This window comes from Mustelus asterias, chromosome 8 (genome assembly GCF_964213995.1).
Source record: "Mustelus asterias chromosome 8, sMusAst1.hap1.1, whole genome shotgun sequence".
In the NCBI taxonomy this organism is placed as follows: Eukaryota; Metazoa; Chordata; class Chondrichthyes; order Carcharhiniformes; family Triakidae; genus Mustelus; species Mustelus asterias.
The window spans coordinates 122,150,356-122,174,494 of NC_135808.1; the positions used below are offsets into that span (position 1 = coordinate 122,150,356).

Genomic DNA, 24,139 nt, shown 5'->3' on the forward strand with positions numbered 1-24,139 from the left:
GGGAGGACTTTGAATAGTGTGGAGGAGCAGAGGGATCTAGGTGTATGTGTGCATAGATCCCTGAAAGTTGGGAATCAAGTAGATAAGGTTGTTAAGAAGGCATATGGTGTCTTGGCGTTTATTGGTAGGGGGATTGAATTTAGGAGTCGTAGCGTTATGTTGCAACTGTACACAACTCTGGTGCGGCCGCACTTGGAGTACTGTGTGCAGTTCTGGTCCCCACATTACAGGAAGGATGTGGAGGCTTTGGAGAGGGTGCAGAGGAGGTTTACCAGGATGTTGCCTGGTATGGAGGGGAGATCCTATGAGGAGAGGCTGAGGGATTTGGGATTGTTTTCGCTGGAAAGGCGGCGGCTAAGAGGGGATCTTATTGAAACATATAAGATGATTAGAGGTTTAGATAGGGTGGATAGTGATAGCCTTTTTCCTCTGATGGAGAAATCCAGCACGAGGGGGCATGGCTTTAAATTGAGGGGGGGTAGTTATAGAACCGATGTCAGGGGTAGGTTCTTTACCCAGAGGGTGGTGAGGGATTGGAATGCCCTGCCAGCATCAGTAGTAAATGCGCCTAGTTTGGGGGCGTTTAAGAGATCCGTAGATAGGTTCATGGACGAAAAGAAATTGGTTTAGGTTGGAGGGTCACAGTTTTTTTTTTAACTGGTCGGTGCAACATCGTGGGCCGAAGGGCCTGTTCTGCGCTGTAATGTTCTATGTTCTATGTTCTATGAGCCTCTCATTGGTCAAGCCAACTGCGGAGGAAAGCAGGCAATTCTTTGTCACATCTTAGTGATATGTTGCCCAAGGCATCATTGCTACCATCCATGAAAAAAGTTTCAAGCCGGACCATCTCATGTTCCTATCTTAGGCAGATACTGTAAAAGGTTTGAAAGAGAATAAAGTAGACTGAAATATGATTTAAAATAATTAAAAATGTTGAATTCTTAAATTTTAATCTACATATGTGATGCAAACTCACATAGGTTCATTCAAGTCTAGGAGAAAGCCTGTATTGTTCAGATTGCATTTTTTCATTATGAATTGCATTGTAATAGTACAGTAGTACTACTGTTACTGGTTCATACTATGATATTAAATAGTACCATAGTGTTATGTTCCAACTGTTCAGAATCTTTATTTATTACGTAGCAGTGCTGCTTGTCATTTGAAAATCAGCACAGAGTCATCTTAAAAAAATCAATCAAATGAGTTAAATCTTATTTCACTCAGTTCCCTCTATGCTCTTGAGTGAAATAATAAGATGCAAGTTTATTCTAGTTATAATTTGGCAGTAAATTAGATCTTGAAAATGTAATCCTGATTTAAAAGAGGTCAAGATTATTTATTGACTCCTTTCTCTTCCTGCCATAGCTGAAGAAGAGGCAACAGAATCTTTCCTTCCACCAGAACTTTCAATTCTGAGAGAGCCGTTGCAATCATCTGATCAGGCCTTTCCTCGAGTACCAGAAGTCTCTCGCTTTCCGTTTCGCTTTGATCCGGAAGATTATGACGTGATGGACACGGCTCACAAGCTGCCTCAGAGATCCCAGGATAGTACATTTGAAAAACTGATGAGGAATGGATTATCTGAAGCTGAAGAGATTCAGACCATTGACAATGTGGTCCTATCTGTTCAGTGTGAGAGTGGAAGAATGATAGCCTCAATTGAAAAGAGCAGTTTGCAGGTTCGTTTAAATCCATTGCGTGCTTTTTCCACCATTGATAACTTGAGAAATGTTTGTCGCTTCACATTTATAGTGTTAATTATACAAGGGCCGGAATTCTCCAGCTGTTCACGCCCCACCGCCATTATTAATTCCCCACTTTCTACAGGACCGATGATGGGGGTGATTCTCCCCAAAAAATTCTAAGTGTCCAATTTGTGTAAAAACTGGAGTAACTCACGCTCGTTTTTTCAGTAGGAGTTTCAAAATCAGTTTCCCACGCTAAGCACTGCCGAGTGCACGAGTGTGAATCAGTCCAAAAAGCTGTGGGCGGGCCCTATCCCCGCTGAGCAGGCCACTGCGCATGTGCCGATCTGTCAGTGCCGAGGTCAGAGCATGCACAGTGGCCCCAGCTTGCCGGCCTCCCGATCGCTGGCCAGCCCCACGACCCCCACATCGCAGGCCATGTGACCCCCCCCCCCACGACCCAATCGCTGGCATCCCGAACACGCCCAGGCTAGCCTCAACCATCCCCGCAGCCCCAATCTACCAAATCCCCCCCCTCCCCACCGGCAGCCTGTCCCCACCCCGCCCCAAGCAGGCTGATCTCCCCGCCTCTGCCCAGCCCCAATTGATGGCCTCCTTCCCTCTGACACTCAGCCCAAGTACAGAGTGCAACGGGACTCCGCACCCCCACAGATCACTCCCCTGGAGACCCCACCCCCTTGGCACTGCCCGATGTCTAATGGGCAGTGCCAAGGTTCTCCCTGGGCATTGGTACTTTGCCCCTTGGGCAGTGCCAGCGGGCCCAGGCTGGCACTGTCAGGGTGCCAATGCCCAGAGGGCACCCAATCCCCCCCCCACCCGACACCTGACCATCTGGAGGCCTCGATGGCTCCCCTTCACTCCAGTGGGGTCGGGCCACCAGCTCCCTGCAAGTGAAGAGCTATACTAAACCCTGCTGGAGTGAAATACTTCTAGTGGGGGGCGGTGGGGGGGGGGGGGGGGGGGGGGGGGGGGGGGGGGGGGGGGGGGGGATGCTAGTGGGCTTGGAGATTTCAGTCCTGGGCCTGCTAATGACATTAAAATACATGAAAATTCTAATTTAAATAAATTATGCAGCTCCACACCGATTTCAGGCGCAGAGCTAACGGTGCTGGAAATCCAGCGCTGGGAGACATATGGAGGCTGTAGCGCCCAGCGGAGAGCCTGTGAAACGGCCTCTGCTTGAGTCTCCTGGCCCGCTGCGCTACAAAAGCAGCGCAGCGGGCTGGAAGAATCACCTCCATTCACTTTGTTAAATCTTCTTCTTTAAATATCTATATTTTACTATCTGTTTTTGTAATTTCTAGCTAGTTTTCTCTTGTACTCTAATTTTCGCTCCTGATTAATATTTTAATTATTCCTTGTTTTTTGTACCTTTTTTTAAAGAAGAAAATGTGATTTTGATTTTCAGTTTCACTCTCTCAAAGGAATAAGCTAGTTCTGGGAAGAATCGGTTAATTCTTTTTATTGTAAAAGCATTAAATAACACATTTGCTATGCCATTTGTCATTCGGTCTCATCTGTGAGAAGAAGAGTTATGCCGTGTTCCAGAATTTACTGCCTGCAACACCAGGAGTGTCTATCCCATCAACCACACCAAAACACTAGACTGGAACTGCCAACACTATAAAAATCAAAAATACATTAGTTAACAGGTGCAAAGGACCATTGTTCAAGCACCAACGCTAAGGGATTGGACTATATTCATAACGTGAACATGTTTATTTGGAGGGAGGAGGATATTACGGAATGTTGTGTATTATTAACATGTCTTGTGACCTTTTCTCTAGATTGATGCAACTGTAATAACACAAGTTTCTCTATTGGATCCAAAATGCAAAGCAAAGGAAAACTCTACACATTACATTCTGGAGTCTTCACTCACGGGCTGCGAGACTACTAAATACTCTGGTCCAGATGGTCTCATCATGTATTTGAACTCAGTAAGCAAAACAATAGATAATGCTCTTTTTAAAATTTGCTTCAGATCACTGAAGTGGAATTAATTCATTATCTTGTTCTTCTAATGGTTATGAGCTTCCACTAAAGAAAAAAATGTCCGGTGTTTGTATGTGGGGAAATATCATTACATTTTGTTTTTAAATCTTACTTTGCTTTTGCATTTTCCCCGATAAATATCTGCTGTTTTTCAAATGATTTAGCTACATAGAAGAATTGTAAACAATTAATTTCTTAAAATACAAGAATACAAATTAAAATGGTTCAATTTTATCTGTGAAAACTAGCGTCAGAGTTCTTTTCTCCCCTCTTCAGTGGCTAATTTTCTCTCTCCCTCCTATTTTTATTGAAAGGAATGATCAGTTTTTGTTAGGATTAGGATTCAGGGTTGTTAATTCTATAATCACAGCAGGAAACTGATGAGAAATCTGAATGGTGACCGAGATGAACCAATGCTTTTCTCTTCACCAGAGCTTACTATGTTACATGGTAAAGCTATTTCTCTTTTCTTTCCAGTTGTTCCCGCTCAGCTCAGAAAGAGATTGCCAGGCGTACTGTAAAATAATGAGAGACAAATGGTTGCAGAGAAGATGAGAGAAAGTATTAGTGGTCTGTAGGGAGCGAAATAAAATACAAGCAGAAAGTTTTTTAAAAAGTTTATTTATTAGTCACAAGTAAGGCTTACATTAACACTGCAATGAAGTTACTGTGAAATTCCATGGTCCGGCGCCTGTTCGGGTCAATGTACCTAACCAGCACATCTTTCAGATTGTGGGAGGAAACCGGAGCACCCGGAGGAAACCCACGCAGACAAGGTGCAAACTCCACACAGACAGTGACCCAAGCTGGGAATCGAACCCGGGTCCCTGGCACTGTGAGGCAGCAGTGCTAACCACTCTGCCACCGTGCCACCCCAGGAGAGGAGAGTGAAAAGCAATAATTTTTGCAGCATTCTGCATGTAAAGTTGTATCTCAATACTTTTAATAAAACAAGGGACACAGGATGGAGGTAAAAAGAGGTCTTAAAAAAGTTGAGAGAGAAACAAAAGATGCTGTCATAAAGTAAGGATTTATGGAGTTGATAAGGCAAAATGATTGATGGTACAAGTTACAGTTGGCAGGGTTTAATGACAGTGATCACAAATGGAAAGTGTGAAATAGTAGTAGTGATGTATTGGAAGAACAGAATGTACAAACAGATTATAGGAAAAGAAAACATCTTTTGCTTGATTATGAACATTGCTGTGGGAGAGCAACAATACAAAAAGGTTTTTCTAAACCATTGAAATTTTCCCTGACAGATTTTGATTGAGCTAGAGAATCCTGTTGAAGGAAGTGGATGGTATAGTGATAATGAAGAATCCGGAGACAACGGCTTCCCTGGAGATGGTGATGACCCAGTTGGAAGCAGGCTGAAAACTGTTCCGGTACGCTGTTTAATGTATATAGTATTTTTTATTTACATTCTGAAGTATTTTGTGCAAGCAGTACAGGTTAGAGGTAATAGAAATGTGCATATTTGCAAGGACAACAGCCATCTCAAATTCACATTCCTACAAATAAGAATTGATAATCTCATTAACCCTACACTTGCTGGCCACAGAATCTTTTCTAACTTTAAGCAGCCCGTTTATTGAGCAGAGTGAGAGTTAATGCGACCGTTTTCTTTTTGCTGTTATTATTAACATAAATCGATGATGACTCAACATAATAAAATCTAATAGGTTAGTTTCTTCCCTTTTTCTGTTGATAGCATGCTAATATTAAAAAGTTAATTTCCACCCTTTAGACCTGCAGCATGAAGTTGTGTAATTATTTGCAATCCGACGCTTGTGAGTAATGTATTACAAACCTAACAATGTCGCAGTTATTATGTAGCTTTCCAGAAATTAACTCCTGCAAGGAGACAGCCTCCCCATAGGAGACGGGGAGGTGGGTGGAGTTGCTTGGTGTTAGGGGGGCAAGCAATCCAGGATCCTTTGACGTCAGGATCCCAACCCAGAATGCTGCCCATTATATCTGCGACTGATCTTATCAAAGAACAAAGAAAATTACAGCACAGGAACAGGCCCTTCAGCCCTCCAAGCCTGCACCGACCATGCTGCCCAACTGAACTAAAACCCCCTACCCTTCCCGGGACCATATTCCTCTATTCCCATCCTATTCATGTATTTGTCAAGACGTCCCTTAAAAGTCACTACCGTATCCGCTTCCACTACCTCCCCCGGCAACGAGTTCCAGGCACCCACTACTCTCTGTAAAAAATTTGCTTCATACATCTCCTTTAAACCTTGCCCCTCGCACCTTAAACCTACGCCCCCTAGTAATTGACTCTTCCACCCTGGGAAAAAGTTCTGACTATCCACTCTGTCCATGCCTCTCATAATCTTGTAGACTTCTATCAGGTTGCCCCTCAACCTCCGTCGTTCCAGTGAGAACAAACCAAGTTTCTCCAACCTCTCCTCATAGCTAATGCCCTCCATACCCACATCCTGGTAAATCTTTTCCGTATCCTCTCCAAAGCCTCCACATCCTTCTGGTAGTGTGGCGACCAGAATTGAACACTATATTCCAAGTGCGGCCTAACTAAGGTTCTATAAAACTGCAACATGACTTGCCAATTTTTAAACTCAATGCCCCGGCCGATGAAGGCAAGCATGCTGTATGCCTTCTTGACTACCTTCTCCACCTGCATTGCCACTTTCAGTGACCTGTGTACCTGTACACCCAGATCCCTTTGCCTATCAATACTCTTAAGGATTCTGCCATTTACTGTATATTTCCTATCTGTATTAGACCTTCCAAAATGCATTACCTCACATTTGTCCAGATTAAACTCCATCTGCCATCTCTCCGCCCAAGTCTCCAACTGATCTATATCCTGCTGTATCCCCTGATGATCCTCATCGCTATCCACAAATTCACCAACTTTTGTGTCGTCCGCAAACCTACTAATCAAACCAGTTACATATTCCTCCAAATCATTTATATATATTACAAACAGCAAAGGTCCCAGCACTGATCCCTGAGGAACGCCACTTGTCACAGCTCTCCATTCAGAAACGCACCCTTCCACTGCTACCCTCTGTCTTCTTTGACCAAGCCAGATTTGTATCCACCTTGCCAGCTCACTTCTGATCCCATGTGACTTCACCTTCTGTACCAGTCTGCCATGAGGGACCTTGTCAAAGGCCTTACTGAAGTCCATGTAGACAACATCCACTGCCCTACCCTCATCAATCATCTTCGTCACTTCTTCAAAAAACTCGATCAAGTTCGTGAGACACGACCTCCCCTTCACAAAACCATGTTGCCTCTCACTAATACGTCCACTTATTTCCAAATGGGAATAAATCCTGTCTCAAAGAATCCTCTCCAATAATTTCCCTACCACTGATGTAAGGCTCACCAGCCTGTAATTACCTGGATTATTCTTGTTACCCTTCTTAAACAAAGGAACAACATTGGCTATTCTCCAATCCTCTGGGACCTCCCCTGTAGCCAGTGAGGATACAAAGATTTCTCTCAAGGCCCCAGCAATTTCCCCCCTTGCCTCTCTCAGTATTCTGGGGTATATCCCATCAGGCCCTTGGGATTTGTCTACCTTAATGTTTCTCAAGAACCCCAATACCACCTCCTTTTTATCTCAACATGGCTCAAACTATCTACACACCCTTTCCCAGACTCATCATCCACCAAGTCCTTCTCTTTGGTGAATACTGACGCAAAGTACTCATTTAATACCTCGCCCATTTCCTCTGATCCCACGCATAGATTCCCTCCCTTGTCCTTGAGTGGGCCAACCCTCTCCCTGGCTACCCTCTTGCTCTTTATATATGTATAAAAAGTCTTGGGATTTTCCTTAATCCTGCTGGCCAATGCTTTTTCGTGACCCCTTTTAGCCCTCCTTATTCCTTGCTTAAGTTTCTTTCTACTTTCCTTGTATTCTACACTTGCTTCGTGTGTTCCCAGCCTCCTTGCAATGACATGCACACATGGACTTTCAACAGTGTTTCCTGAGAAGTGTTTAATTCTCTCAGTCCCGAGACATTAAAGAAGTTGAAGCAGTTAGAATTTTGTGGAACTTTCAAATTTGATTATTCACTTAATTGAGCATTTGAATCATATTTCATTTGTTGCTAAACTACCTGAGAGAGTTTGTGGTATACTAGAATTTGTAGAAACAGTTTAATTGTTGATGGCAGCTTGTATGAGTATTTCAGGAATAATTTCCTTTCTGTTTCAGTTTAACTGCACATACTTCACACCTAGCAAGAAGTCTGAAATTCCTTTCTATCCTGGTTTCCCTTCTTTGACACAAGTCAACAATGCAACTTTGAACATGGAGCTTTACAATACCGATCTGTTCCGTACGCCTTCACAAGGAGTGCACACTGTTTCAGAGAATCGCCCATTATTTGTTGAGGTAATCATTTTGGCACGCTTGTCAATGAGCTAAATAATTGTGTAGGCTGTGGTTTTAGCTGAACTGTTCAGTTCTTCTTTTGGCACTGATGCATGGATTTGAGTGAACAGATGTTAATTTGTGGTTTAAATTTCTTTGGTCTGTCAGAGAAAGTTGTAGGAATAATAAGTCCAGAAATACGTTGGGAGATTGACCAAAGGGCTGCTTCTTAGTATAACACTGACCATAATTTCATTTCAAGTGTGTTGTAAAACTAGCGACTTTTCCCACAAATGTTGCATTATCCTGTTAATAGGATACTCAGTTTATAGATTATTTACATTCTGCTCATTTGCAGCATTGCTGATTGGTGTGAAATAGTGCTACAATTAACACCCAAATTCACCAAGTTTATGTTCAACAACATTAATGCAATAGTTGAACATTCAGTTGCTTAACGATCTATTTGCGATGCTGTATTTGAGAGAATAGCTTTTCCCCACAAACTGCTGAACAGTTAATTTAAATACTGCTAGTGTAATGTGCTTACTTTCTCTTGTTCCAATGATCATCTGCTTCTAGGAGTTGATAATGAAAGCCAAGAGAACACTTATAATACACTTTCTCCCGATGGCGTAATCTGCATTTACAACAAATGGCAATTTCCATAAGCATCGTCAGTGAACTAAAACTTGCAGCTTAATGCATGGCACATTATGGTGCAGGAATACAGTTATGAGTTCAACACAACGTTTTGCGCAGGGGACCATGTGCATTGCCCACCACATTCCTCTGTCTGTTTTGAAGAACAGTAAATATCACCTTTTTGGACTGTTGTATTCAGACTATAAAAATATCAAAATTATCTACAATTTAATGATAGTGAACTGAATACTTTGTTTACACTTAAACAATTTAAAAAATTTAGGATATTAAATAAAAACAAAAGATGCTGGAAATACTCAACAGGCTCGGCAGCAATTTATTTTATTCTTTCACAGCTAGGCTAGTATTTCTTATCCATACCTAATTGCCCTTGAGAAGGTAGCAGTGAGCTGCTGCCTTGAACTGCTGCAGTTCATCTGGTGTCAGTACACCCACAGTGCTGTTTGGGAGGGAGTTCCAGGGCAGTTACTCTCACCTCACCTCTTCGGTTCAGCTGTTTTGTCCATGTTGGACTAAGGCTGAAATGAGATCAGGCTCTGAGTGACCCTGGCAGAACCAAAACTGAGCGTCAGTGGGCAGTTAGCTAAACTCACTGGGGGGGGGGAGTTCTCCTATAGCCCCACCACTGGGTTCAATGGTGAAGGGATGGGGTGGGGTGGAATTCGGTGGGAGTCCAAAAATTGGTTTTACGCCAGTGTGAATTTTCCATGGGATTTTCTGCTGACGGTTGCCATGGCAAATCAGGAAACCTGCTGGTGGTCGGCGTGGAACTGACTTGCATCACAGGCCCAACCGGAATCTTCCACCCATGCCTGTTCCTCAGCGAGGCCAGTGGAAAAACACACCAGTCTGGAACAATGTAGCATGATTTTCTACTTTGTAATTTTTTTTTCCAGAACCACTAAACTTTTCACCCCTGTTAACTCACCTCTTTAACTTCAAGGGTTGTAAAACCTAATTAAAATGCATATATACAACAAACCAAAAAAACCTGACCTTTTAGTCAGGAGTCTAACCAGATTCCCAGGCACCAGGGCTCACAAACAACTTAAATGAAACTGAAACCATTTTACCTTTCTTAACACAAAATTATATATCTATTCAACTTAAATATTATACATTGTCCATCAGACTTTGTATGTATGGTGGTACAGTGGTTGGCACTGCTGCCCCACAGTGCCAGGGACCTGGGTTCGATTCCCGGCTTGAGGTTACTGTCTGTGTGGAGTCTGCACGTTCTCCCCCGTGTCTGCGTGGGTTTCCTCCGGATGCTCCGGTTTCCTCCCACAGTCCGAAAGACGGGCTGGTCAGGTGCATCGGCCGTGCTGAGTTCTCGCTCAGTGAGCCCAAACAGATGCCAGAGTGTGGCGACTAGGGGATTTTCACAATAATTCATTGCAGGGTTAATGTAAGCCTACTTGTGACACTAATAAATAAACTTTAAACTTATTTTTTCCAATCAACAACAGAATTATGACAGCCAAATTATTCCACCAATTTTTAAGTAGAATTAAGTATTTTCAGTCATTTTCTGAGTTAGACATGATTGAGGTCTGCCACCATTCCTCGCACATTCTCCCTTTGCATAAAGCATTATACTTTTGATCTGCATCTCCAGCTGATGATATGAAAATGGCCCTAAGATCAATCTGAAATTGTGCCTTGTTATCCGTGAGGTGCTCCACGAACTCCTCTCAGCAGTAACATTATGGGAGCAGACAAGCAGTGTGGAATATTCACCTAAAGGGTCTCCATGATGACAATAAAATTAATGTTTCTGCAAAAGAGAGAATTAGGATAAGGGTATGTTTTTTTCACCAGTGGGGAAAGACTTTGCCCCTGGAATTTTCTTCCTCTTTAAGGCAGACTTGTTAATTAGAAGAGGTTGTAGTGTGACTTAAAAGTATTCTAATAAGAAATTATTATTCTTTCTCCCATTACATGGATTCAGGTGTCTGTTACCAAATCTGACCCAGAAATTAGTTTTGTTATCCAGACCTGCTACATTTCTCCATCATCGGACCCTGTTGACTATTCCGACTACAGCATTATTGAAAACATTTGTCCAAAGGAGGAATCTGTAAAATTCTACAGTCCTCAGAAGCTCGATTTCCTAGTGCCTCATGCAGAGATGGAAAAAAAGAGATTCAGCTTTGTGTTTAAGCCAGTCTACAACATGTCCTTAGTATTTCTTCATTGTGAAATTACATTATGCAGCAAAAAGGAAACAGAGAGCCAAGGATTTCCCAATCTTCCTAAGGTTCGTCATTTTCTGAATATAAAATTACTTCAACTGTTGAAACTGAAATATAATACTCAAGCAAGGTGCAAAATGAAGGCTATTTACATAAGCTAGATGTTTCATTAGTGTCAGAATAATCAAATTTACTTATCTGTATTCAGTAACACCTAAGTTAGAAGGTTTTCGGCACTTATCCAGTTGAAGCTAATACATCCTTTTGGCAAGATTTTTCTGGAAATCGGCAAAGCCCAATGGCGGGCGGGAAAAACGGTTTGAAGCCGCTGATGGCTTTCTCTGCCATATAGTTTGGGACTTTAAAAAAAAGTCTTCAAGTATGGCCTCTGATTCATCTGCCCTGCCAGCAACTTAAAAACGCAAGGATCAGGGCACCATTTTTAAAGGCTGCCCTAGCAGAAAGCGACCAAACTATTTAACCCTGGAACCCCTCCCTGGAAAACCCACCCCTCTCATCCAGGTACTCTCCTGACGCTACCTGGGCACCCCCAGCACTAACTGGGTTGTGTAAGAGGGTGCTTGGGTAGTGCCTGAGGGTGCCTGGCAGTGCTGGGAGTACCTGGGCATGACCCTCTCCCCTCTGAGCACTGCATTCACCTGAGCTCCCCTGGGAGGTCTGCTCACAAGGTGCACGCCTTCAGAGACCAGTCGGGCTTCATGCCATTCTGCGTTACACTGTTGTGGCTGGATTATTTGACGGATTGGGGGATGCTTCTGGCACTCCGGCCTGATAATCACATGGTAATGTATTCAAATAAAGTTCCCGATGTTCAATGTATGGAAATGAGCCCCGTCACTGAGGGAGGGGACAATCATGTCATGTGCAAATGCCGACATAAATGCAACTTTGCATTTCTCACTATATTTTCTACTCCCATCACCGAACCGGGCCAACGCAAACATAAGTAGAAAATCCTGGCCAAACCTAAACAAATTACTGTATGTTTGCTGATGGGTACTAAAATTTGTTTCCTGATTGGTTTGCAAGCATGGGGGGGCGCAATAGCTCCCTGGTGTATTTGCTGTGGCAACATCTCAGCCAATCAGAGTCAATTTGACAATCATACAGTATAAATTGATGATCCCTTTGAAATTTGGCATTCTTGCATCTGCCCTGATGAGTGCAAGATGAAAAGTTTGACGGCTTGTATCTTTTTTCAGCAATACTCAGGTTCTTTACCACCAAGAAACTTTACAGCGTTTAGTTTAGATTATGGTCTGATTTATTAAATTGTTATTTTGCAATATGACTGTATATCAAAAATATTAACTAAACACATGTAAAGCGTGCAATTAATCAATCTGTACAGAATTGCGCAGACAAATAGCTCATTATAGCACATTGGCATTTCAGCTGTTGGCTTTGTACTTCCTTCACCTCACTGGTTTTGTTTATTCCATGCTACAGTGCATTCCTCCTGATGAAGCTTGTATCAATGTGAATTTGCAAATAATAATGGCTATGATGAGAAACAGACAATCTTTTACCAAGCCATTGGCTGTTGTTCGTGGGAGAATGATTCTACCCAACACACCAGGTGAGTCAACAATAAAAATCTGAAAGTAGTGTACAGATGTAGCATGCAATTCCTGTCCATTGATTCTCATAATCAGAAATGTACATTGAATTATGCAATCAGTAATTGCACTTCTCCAATCCAGACCCTTTGTACATCCCCCACTCCCTTTGCCTCACCATTAGCAGCTATGGCTTCAGCAGTCTTGACCCTAAGGTTGTACTTCCCTCCCTAAACCTTCCCACCTCACCGTGTCTCTCTCCTCCTCTAAGACATTCCATCAAACCTTACTCTGACCAAGCTTTAGTCACCGTCATTTTCAATTTTTGCCAGATTATGTTCCTGTGAAGCACCTAAGAAAATTTTACAACATTAAAGGGGTTATATAAATGCAGATTGTCGTCAATATTTTCAGTTTCACGTCAAGTATCTTAAGGACACGAGTGAAATCTACAGAAATTAAAACATGTTCAGTAAAGGATTTGTACAATCTTTCCCATATACTGGAATTATGGCCAGATATGAATTTAACTAGATATACTCTTATTTTTGCATTGAGACAGATAATTGAATTGACTGGTAAGAAAGTTATTTTTGCTGTTCCTTGTGGTGTAAGGTACAAGAAGCATGATTTAGGTAATTATTCTCAACAATCTAAACACGCAGTAGTGGTCCCTCTGGTAAAAAGAGATGTAACATGCTTTAACAAGTTGTATTTGTTTTGAAATAGAAGCTATTCTTCAGTTGTCCCAATTTGATATGAATAAGTATAAGTAGTCTTCATTGGAAGGTAGTTTCTGGTGACAACAACAAATTGCAATTATAGTATTTTCAGCATTCAAAACATCCCAAGAAAAATAGCAAGGAACCAAGTGCAGGTTAGAGCTGGTAGGTGAAGTGACAGGGGAAAACAAGGAGTTTCCAGAAAGTTTTAAAGGAAGGACAGGGGATTCAGGAGCGAGTTGCAGATAGTTGGACTGAGGTGACTGAAAAGTAGGTGACTATGATGAGGGGAATGCTTCGAGGCAAGAGTCAAATGGTGTAAGTCTTGTGAAGGTTGTAGAAGAAAGCAGGAATAAAAGCCATGTAATGGTTTGAAGGTGAAGATGAGAGTTTTACATTGGGTATATGGAACAGCGCGGCATCGGAGGACAGCAAGGACATTGGTGAATGGGTCTTAGTGTGAAACAAGTTACAGTTTGTAGAGGGTGAATGATAGAAGGCCAACAAGGAAAGCATTGGTATAGTTGAATATGGAGGTGGTTACAGCTTGCATAAGGCTTGCATTATTTAGGGTTGACAATGACATCAACGTTACAGAATTTTGTGCATCTTGAGTAAATTTTGAGGAAGAGGAATGGAATCACAGGCAAGAGAATTGAACTCATGTGTTTGAATGGGTTGAACTCTTATGTTTTCAACCTTAGCTGCCCCTATTTTAACATCATTGCTTAATTCATGCAAATGAAACGTTGGATGGCTAAGGGAGCAAACCCTGACCAAAAATATTCTGGAGTGGAGCACAAAGACAGACTGGCATCCAAATATATCAGCCGGAATTCTCCGGCTATTCAACCACTGCCAGCGAGAACAGAGAATTTGGCACTCAGCCAAATCTCCGTTCACTGCCGCGGGACCGGAGAATCCCAGCTGCAGAGAATCTCGCCCATCATCCTTCTGACAACTCCTGCAACCAAGCTGGTATCAAACATAGTGCTTTGCATTCCTTTGGACTTAACCAGGGAAGTTGAGAGGGAGTCCCTCATGTTTGTGCAGCTCAGAGTCTCCATAAATATTTCCCAGGCTTGCGCCCTGGAGAGGACACTCCAGTTTTGCTGTAGAGCATTAACACAAGATAGACAACAGCTCAGAAATTAAAAGCCCAACTGGCCAAATAAGGACCTAGAGAAACCAGGGGCTAGCAAATCACGCAGCTTCTCAGCCCACTGTCTTACAACAAATGCAGCAGAGACTTCCATGCCAGAGTGGGGCTCCTGAGCGACACCAGGCAATGATTAGCACAGTTGACCACCATGCCGCAAACCATGGTCTCATGAGCCAGAAGACCACATAAAACATCTTATAATAATGACCAAGATCCTTTTCCACTCAAATGAGAGCTAATTCCAATGTGGTAAATTTGTCTTTGTACAAATTAAACAGTAATTAGTTTGTTATTTTAGCTTAATACCAAGATACAATTAGAAGCAGTGCATAGGATTTTTTTACAAGAAAAATTACTGACCCGTGGCATTGCCCCTCAGTGAAAATTTTAACATTTTGGGTTGAAGTGTAGATCTGCTTTTTAACTGACATTTGGACTTCATTAGTTTGTGGTAGCAATGCATTCTTTGCTCAAAAGGACCAATGAAATGAAGATTAATGGTGAAAACCACATGGACATATGAAGGTTATTGTTTAAATCTGCTCCATAAAAAAATTATTTGGATATCAAAGAGCAATTTTTTTCAGTAAAATCTGTGAAGCAGAAATTGCCTGCAATTGGAAGTCCAAAATATTCCTTGTTTGATTCCACTCTTACCTAGCTGAGTATAGATAAAACACTCCCACCGCACCGACCCCATCTTTTTGATGTTCTTTTCTACCATGACAATGTCATCTGCAGTAAAGACTTGGCTTCCTTCTCGGCCTTTTGGATCGGATGCTGCGCTTGGTTGAGGTCATTAGGTTACATTTAAGCTTCATTTGAAGCAACTTTTAAAAGCGGCATCTCGGCCTTTTGGCTAAGATGCAAATGAGATTAAACCTTGGAGGAGGTGAGTCTGCACCTACTCCAATCAGCTTGGCTCATGTAGATCAGGCCCAAGACAGGTGTGAAGGCCCTGTCTTGTCAACTTGGATCGGAAATGTCTCAACTTGTTGAGACTCTGAATTGGACTTGATTTGATTAAATTGGAAAAGTATTAAAAAAAAGACTTAGCTTCCAAATCTATGCTGACACCACCCATCTCTAATGCTTCACCACATCTCCACTGCCTCTGCAATGCCAGATTACTTATCCGATGTTCAGCTTTAGGTGAGCCATACTTATCGCTAGATAAACAGTGAGAAGAACAAAGCACTTGTCCTTTGTCCCTCCACAAACTCTACAACCTTGCTACCAACCACTGTTGAACAGTCCATTCATGATCTCAGCTTAGCTTCTCATTCCAGAGCCTCTAGGGGTGATTTTAACCATGCCTGTATGATGGGGCACTGATAGAATCAGATTGGCTACCTGTCTTTCAAAGGTTTCCGAGCCAGCCTTCCAACCTGAACCCTCTTAAACTCCGGTTCGTCCTAAACTCTGCATCCTGCATTGTCCCATGAAGAGAATTACAGTGCCTATACAGTTAATCTGTTTGTCAGTATATTGTTACAATGACAACATATGAGCATCATCTGGAATGATTAACTCCACCCCTTTATAAGCAACAGCTTTTTGGAACACATGGATTTGGTTTATCCTTTGTTTTCTAAGCAAAATAAGCATCTTTTTAATGTGGAAAACATCTTCTTAACTACTTACTGATGTGTTTGTGCTGTTTAAACATTAAAAAGGGGAAGGAAGAGAGGAAGATCAAATGCACTTTACTATCATGTGATTATACCATGAGCAGAGCAACATCGGACCAGGAATAGGCCATTTGACATATGAAGAGAGACTGGATCGACTGGGCTTGTACTCACTGGAATTTAGAACAATGAGAGGGGATCTCATAGAAACATATAAAATCCTTGTGGTGCTGGACAGGCTAGATGTGGGGAGAATGTTCCCGATGTTGGTGAAGTGCAGAACTAGGGGCTAAGAATAAGGACTGAGATAAGGAAGAGCTTCTTCACTCAGAGAGTTGTGAACCTGTGGAATTCTCTACCACAGAAATTTGTTGGGGCCAGTTCGTTAGATATGTTCAAGAGGGAGCTGGACGTGGCCTTTGTGGCTAAATGGATCAAGTGGTACGGAGAGAAAATGGGAGTGGGATACTGAAAGTGCATGATCAGCCATGATCATATTGAATGATGGTGCAGGCTCAAAGGGCCAAATGGCCTGCTCCTGCACCTATTTTCTATGTTTCTATTATTTCTAAATTTGGCCCGTCGAGCCTGCTCCAAATTTCAAACAGATCATGGCTGATCATCTATCTCTACACCATTTTTCCCCACTATCCAAATATCCCTTGATGTCCTTAGTAACCAGAAAACTATTGATTGCTATCTTGAACATGTTCAATGTTTGAGCTTCCACAACCCCTGGGATGCAGAATCCCAAATATTCACCATTCTCTGAGCAAAGAAATTACTGCTCATCTCAGTCCTAAATTGTTTGCCCCTTATTTTGAGACTGTGTGCCCGGGTTCTAGTCTCACCAGTCAGGGGAGACATTCTGTTCACATCCACCCTGTCACACCCTGTAAGAATTTATTAGGCTTCAATGATTTCACCCCTCATGCTTCAAAACTCTAGAGAATTCAGGCCATTCTACTCAGTCTCTTCTCATGAGACAATCCCACCATCCCAGGATTACTCTGGTGAATCTCTGATGTACTCCCTCTTTGACAAATGCATCCTTCCTTAGATATGGAGAGCAAAACTGTACACAGTACTCCAGATGCAGTCTCTCCAAGGCTCTATACAATTCTAGCAATACATCTTTACTCCTGCACTGAAATGCCCACAATATGAAGGCCAACATACCATTTGCCTTCCTAATTGCTCGCTGAACCTGTCTGTTCGTCTTTAGTGACTCATGAACAAGGACACCCAGGTCCCTTTGGACATCAACACTTCTCACGATTTAGGAAATACTCTGTTTTTCTGTTCTTTCTAACAAAATGGATAACTTCATGCTTATTCACATTATATTCCATCTGCCCTGCTCTTGCCCAATCACTTAGCCTGTCCAAATTCTCTTGAAGTCTCCTTGCATCCTCTTCACAACTTACATTTCCACCTAGTTTTGTTATCATTGGAAATTTGGAAATATTACATTTGGTCCCCACATCCAAATCATTTATATAGCTTATGGACAACTGTGGTCCAAGCACTGATCCTTGCAGTACCCCACTAGAAACAGCCTGCCATCCTGAGGATGACCCATTTATTCCTATTCTCTGTTTTCTATCTGAAACCAATTCTCAATCCACAGCAGTATGTTATCCCCACCTCATGCGTTCCAATCAATTGTGTTTACTTGCCTCCTGCATGGGACCTTATTGTAAGCCTACTGAAAATGGGGAGGCAGTGGCGTAGTGGTATTGTCACTAGATTAGTAATCCAGAGACCCAGAGTAATGCTTTGGGAATCTGGGATCAAATCCCGCCGTGGCAGATGGTGAAATTTGAATTCAGTAAAAATCTGGAATTAAAAGTCTAATGACGAAACCAATGTCGATTGTCGTAAAAACCCATCTAGTTCACTACTGTCCTTTAGGGAAGGAAATCTGCCATCCTCACCTGATCTGGCCTATAAGTGACTTCAGATCTTAAATGCCCTAAGGGATGGGCAATAAATGTCCACATCCCTAAATAAATTTTAAAATCCAAATACACCACATCACTGGTTCTTTTACAAGTAACATCCTCAAAAAACTCCAAACATGATCTTCCTTTCATAAACGCACATTGATTCTGCCCAATCATATCATTATTTTCTAAATGTCTATTTATCACATTCTTTGTAATAGATTCTCACATTTTCCTACTACTGATGTCAAACTAATAGGTCTATAGTTCTCAGTTTTCTCTCCTTCCCTTCCCACCCCCCCATCATGAGTAATTTTATATAAATAAATGGGGGCTTGAGCTGAATAAATTAAATTGATTGGGAGAACATTAGGATCTCAATAACTCAGTTTGGTTAAGTTCTCTTCTGGAAGATGCAGGAACAGTAGGTGCCTTAAAATTAAAGAGCATCTTGAAATAACCCGTCATCCAAATATATGTTATACAATGGACAAATGGTGGGATACGAGCTCACAGCAAGATGAACAGAAGCGCAATGTCTTCAAATTAGCAAAAGGTTATTGTTTACTGCATAGATGTGTCAAAACTCCTTCACTCCCCTCATTATTCTCCAATAAAGCGGAAAAACTTCTTTCTACACATCTATCTAGGTGAAGTGTTTAAACGTTGCATGGAAATGTAGAAAAGAAATCCATCACTGTTGTGTGACACAGTGCATAAGTATAGCCACTGAGTCACATGTTCTTTACTGCTTTATAGAATTATATATTTTCATACTGTACTATACTTAGCTCATAAAAAGTAAAGATTTTGATTAATAGTTCTATTAAATACACTTATATGTGTTCTTTTCAGTGACACCTGACAGCCAGATTAATGTAGAGAGACCACGGCCTTGTAAGTTGATTGATTTAAATGTTATTTTAGCTTTACAATCAACACATGTTTAAGTGAATACAAGTTTTCTAGTGATTTACTTTGATTTGTTATGGCTGTCTCATTTGTTACGTTATTTCTTTTGAATAAGTCCTGCTAATGTGAACTGCACTCTGATGACTGGATTTGTTTAGGTAAAGCTTTTTCAAAAACAATATTGGTGCATTACGTTAGGAGATATAAGTTTGCAATCAAAACCATTTTTTGACCTAATTTTATTTAAGTTGACTAAGCACTGAATCCAATCAGCTTATTATATGGAGATGAGGTAACTGCTAAAACCTCCAGACAACCTTTCAGGAATCGGTAATAAGATTATCAACCTGTATTCCACTACAGAAGCCAGAAAATTATTTATGCTACATGCATTTTCTGAGTTACAGACTTCTCTAATACACAAAGACTGATGTATTGAAAAAAAAACAATGTGCAGAAAGCAGCATTTGAAAACTTGCATTTGTGACAGTGTAAAGAATATCTTACTTGCAATTTTAGGTTGGGAAACGCAGTACTTGGGGAATAAATTTGCGAGTTTCATTCTTTTTTGGATTTGCTGACCAAAGCAAATAAAAAAAAGCTTCATTTTCCTTCTTCCGTATCAATGATCAAGTATTTGAAGATGTTTGAAATATTCAACAAAACGCCAGGAAGTTAAATCAAGCCTGAAATCAAATCGATTGCACCACTGTTCACATATAGGTTTTGCATTAAACACCAGACATGATAGCATGATTTTCTTAAATGATTTTCTTAAATGATAATCCTGTTAGAGGATTTTTTATTTTAGTCTCTACATAGTAAATGTGTGTCATCTCATCTTTTTAAATTTCAGATATCATTTATGGCCTGGATACCCCAACAGTTGTGGGAATTGCATTTGCAGCATTTGTAATTGGTGCGCTGCTGACAGGAGCTTTGTGGTACATTTATTCACACACAGGTATGTTCCTTGTCAATTATTTAACTTAGTTATCGCCCTGCAGCAGGTTCATTTTCTTAGATGCGGATGGGAAGAATCAATAGAAGCCAACTTAGCTTAAAGTATTAATGAGCATACAAATCACAGTTTTAATCCCTTTTCTGAATTTGTAGAACTATGCACTCATAGCTTGAATTAATCCAAAGCAGAAAGCATATTGTTAGAATTTCAAGAGCAAGGAGAAGTAAATAACTAAAGGAATAATTTCCTGTCAAGAAAGAGCAATAGTGCATTAATCAAACCATTTACATTTTAAAACGGCTGAAGGTTGCTTGAAAGTGCAAATAATTAAATGCTGTGGAACTGTTGAAATCAAATGGCTTATGAAGAATAGATAGGGTGGACTCTATTATATAAGAATCATTGCCTGATGATAAACTTCCTTAAGATAAATGCAAAATACTGTGCTTGCTGGAATCTGAAACAGAAAATGCTGGCAAATCTCAGCAGGTCTAGCAGCATCTGTGAAGAGAGAATAGAGCCAACATTTCGAGTCTGGATGACCCATCGTCCAGCTCTGATGAAGGGTCATCCAGACTCAAAACGTTGGCGATAAAGTTCCTTACATGGAAAGGTGCTGAAGCAAATAGTAGAGGTGTTGGGGTGACTGAAGCGTTGAACAGGGTGTTGCAGCCGGAACAGTCCATTCTGACTGTTGAAAGGGAAGAGGAAAATAAGTTTGGCGGGGATATCATGCTGGAGATGGTGGAAATGTGAATATGATCCGTTGAATACAGAGACTGGTGAGGTGGAAGATGAGGATAAGGATGGTTTTGAGACGGAAACAAAGAGGTGAGAGTAGAAGTGTGTGAAATAGAACACACACGGTTACTGATCCTGTAAAGCGTGGGATGGGGGGAACCTCACTTGATGGAAAAGGAAGACCTTAAAAGCAGTAGAGAAAATGATGCTGGTGTTTCACTCAATGTTGCTGCAAATCTGATTCCACAGGCAAAACGACTTCCATCTATCAGTTTAAATTTAGTGAAGCCAACCTTTAAAAAGTGGATTTAGAATTTTTTTTTCAAAAGAATTCTCGTAAAGGTCAGGAGCGAGAGAAGATTTTAAAAACTGATGTAAACAGTCACAACAGAAATTCAGCTCCCGATATCTGGTCGTGGACTAGAATTAATGGTGATTGTGGAGAAGGCCAATGGTATTGACATTTCCACCTAGTTGAATTGTGGTATTAGATCACAGAAGCAGAGACCTAAACAGTGGGAATGTAAACATTGTTCACAGACCAAATATAAATCCAAGATACTTTTTTTTTGCTTTACTACACGTTCCATTGGCAGCGTCCTCTGGTGTAATGTACTCCCTTCTGGGCAATGTAAGTTCTCCAGGAAATGGCAAGATCTGTATCATAAAAACGTTTCCAGTTGTAAGAAAGATCTTTCAGTAGTATCTGAATCAAACATTGACTTAGTTAAATTATAGCTAGCAAGAAGTGTCAGAAAAGCAACTTTAAAGTACTCAGTGGAGCTTACTCACTCTGTCACTGCATATATTTATAAGTACTCTATTGGTAACATGGTTCCCAGACACCTAGTTTAGTACCGAGCAATCTGGCTTTTAGCCTGATCTGGCCACTCTGTTACTCGATGGCTTCCTATAGAAGGGGTAGACCATTTGCTATTGAGATGAGGAGGAATTTCTCCACTCAAAGGTTGGTGAATCTTTGGAATACTCTACCTGAAAAGACTGTGGAAGCTCAGTCATTTAGTATGTTCAAGACAGAGATTAATTGATTTCTAGATATTAAAGACATCAAGGGATACAGGGATAGTGCAGGAAAATGGCATGGAGGTAGAAGATTAACCATGACCTAGTTCATAGAATCCCTACAGAGCAGAAGGAGGCCATTCGGCCCATCGAGTCTGCACCAACCACACTCCCACCCAGGCCCTATCCCCATAATCTCACGTATTTATCCTGCTAATCTTCCTGACACTAAGGGGCAATTTAGTATGGCCAATCCACTTAACCCATAAATCTTTGGATTGTGGGAGGAAACTGGAGCACCTGGAGGAAACCCACACAGACATGGGGAGAATGTGCAAATTCCACACAGACAGTGACCCAAGCCAGGAATTGAACCCGAGTCCCTGGTGCTGTGAGACAGCAGTGGTGCCACCGTGCCCCCAGTTGAATAGTGGAGCAGGCTCAAGGGGCTGAATGGCCTTCTCCTACTCCTCTTTTCTATGTCCTTATGTACCTTAGTAAAGCACCGGGAGGGACCTGTGCTTGTTTCTTTCAGTCTGTAGCAACCTTGATGTGACAGGGGTGTAAAGAATTGTTTCTCTTCTTCCTCCCTCCAACCCCCCAAACCAGCCATGGTTCCCAAATGAGGTGGGATATGCAGATATGATGGTGTCACCCGCACCGTGTTGTGAAGATGTCCAGTTTTGGTGCCATTCAGTGTTAGTTACCCTGATTCGAAGACTAGAGGCCCTGTATTGATTTGAGCAATTTTCTAAGCACATCTCTTCATGAAATTCATTCACTCATGGTGTGTTTTTATCTCCGGTATTATTTTCACTTAGTTTTGTTCAAAGAAGGTTAAGAGATGATGAGGTGTTCAGGTTTGTGAAGGGTTTTGAGGAGGTAAGTCAGGAGAAACTAGTTCCACTGAATGCTGCAATAGCAACTTAGGCTACATTTAAGATCGCCATCAAAAGAAAAAAAAAAGAGGCCAGGAGAATTTTTATTTTTTTAAATTACTATGAGCTTTGTTAGAAATGCCAGTGCTGTAGCCAAAATCTATTATAGCCGTTAAAGGGGAAAACAAAGCTTTAAAGGGTCTGGGAAAAGAGTAGTGGAATGGAACCAAGTAGATTGCAATCAGTTGAATGTCTGTCCCCCATGCTGTAAAATGCAAATATTCAGGGCAAGTTCTGTTTCATTCATATGCTTGATGTGTTGCACATAACTAAGCCATTGTTTTAGGTGCTTGCTGAAGATGCAATTAAATATGAAAATGCTATCTGCAAGATTAATTAAAATGAAATGGTTGAGTAAGAATGGCTGTACCCCTGTACTGTAAATTCTGGTCCTTTGCTATTACTCCCCAGTTCCTGGAGTTGGGCTGATTGTGTTGCTATTGATGGATTGATATTAGTTTTCTGAGGGGAGGCTGAATATTTGTTTGTCTACGTGGGAACTTGTTCTGCTCTAAAGTATTCAAAGCTCTGTAAATAGCACAGGAAAACTGCTCAATTGGCTCTTCTTGGTGCAGCTGGTAATCAATCAATTAATTCAACAGTGTTTCTTTGTAAAAGATACATGCACAAGTCCATATTTATCAAGGGTGGCTGGAAACACTGAATTGTTCATTAATTAGTATTTAGGGAAATGATTGAGCAACTGGCAGGTCACATTGTTGACCTGCTGTTTCAGGTCAAAGAGCAAGTCCATATTCTGCTTCAAGTGTACAACAAAATTAAGTTACTTGTTCAAAAGTTCATAAGAACTATACCACATCTCTTGACACTAATTTTACAAAACAGCTGTGTGACTGTAGGTCAGAAATATTTCTTAAGTTACAGGGAACAGTGAGGCATGTACAAACCTGCACCAGAGGAAAAATATTTGTTTCCCTAAAGAGAGAATGACGCTAGCGAGTTATCACTTTCTCTTACTTATAAAGCTTAAAAGTACTGGAGGGTGAAAATAGCAAAATATTCCACTGTAATGCAATTGTACTGAACATAGCCCATTGCCTTTAAAACATCCATTGAAATTCAGCAGAAGATACAACAGCTGTCTGAATTACTATTATTCAGCCCTGGAGGTGGAAACTCAGTTCAGTGTCATTTAGTATAACTCATTGAGTGCACATTGTTCCATTTAATTCATGTTTTCCTCCATCTCTCTGTGCGTGTTATGAATTATGACCAAAGATCCAAATGCGTTCATCTCAAAAAAGTGAGCATTTTCCCCTAAATCTTTAGGATTAAGAGTTCAGCTTCCTGCATTACCTAGAACCTCATTTGTGAAATGTTTCCGATTCGTTGTATTATCATAAGGCAGTAAATATCTGTTCGATATCTATTATCTGCACCTAGCTTCAGGTTTTTGGTGCTAAATTACACCTGCAAAAACATTTTTTCTGTCAGTAATAATTGTTAGCACTGGTTATTCCTTATTCACCACGAGCAGAAAATGAAATGTTGATTAAATCCTTGAAGAATTGTCGACTATCAAATTTTCAACATGTCCTGATTAAAATACTCTTACAAAGCAAACTCAA

At 41.2% G+C, this 24,139-nt stretch overlaps 1 protein-coding gene across 2 annotated transcripts in view; it reads left to right on the forward strand.

Annotated features, from left to right (window-relative positions):
- tgfbr3 (transforming growth factor, beta receptor III) overlaps nucleotides 1-24,139 on the forward strand; it is a 154,520-nt gene that overhangs the window by 125,560 nt on the left and 4,821 nt on the right. For both annotated transcript variants that reach the window (XM_078218895.1, XM_078218896.1), the window contains exons 9-16: nucleotides 1,369-1,682; nucleotides 3,497-3,649; nucleotides 4,967-5,092; nucleotides 7,912-8,091; nucleotides 10,688-10,996; nucleotides 12,402-12,531; nucleotides 18,828-18,869; nucleotides 19,741-19,848. In XM_078218895.1, coding sequence (XP_078075021.1) covers nucleotides 1,369-1,682; nucleotides 3,497-3,649; nucleotides 4,967-5,092; nucleotides 7,912-8,091; nucleotides 10,688-10,996; nucleotides 12,402-12,531; nucleotides 18,828-18,869; nucleotides 19,741-19,848 — 1,362 coding nt within the window. The remainder of the gene's footprint in view (nucleotides 1-1,368; nucleotides 1,683-3,496; nucleotides 3,650-4,966; nucleotides 5,093-7,911; nucleotides 8,092-10,687; nucleotides 10,997-12,401; nucleotides 12,532-18,827; nucleotides 18,870-19,740; nucleotides 19,849-24,139) is intronic.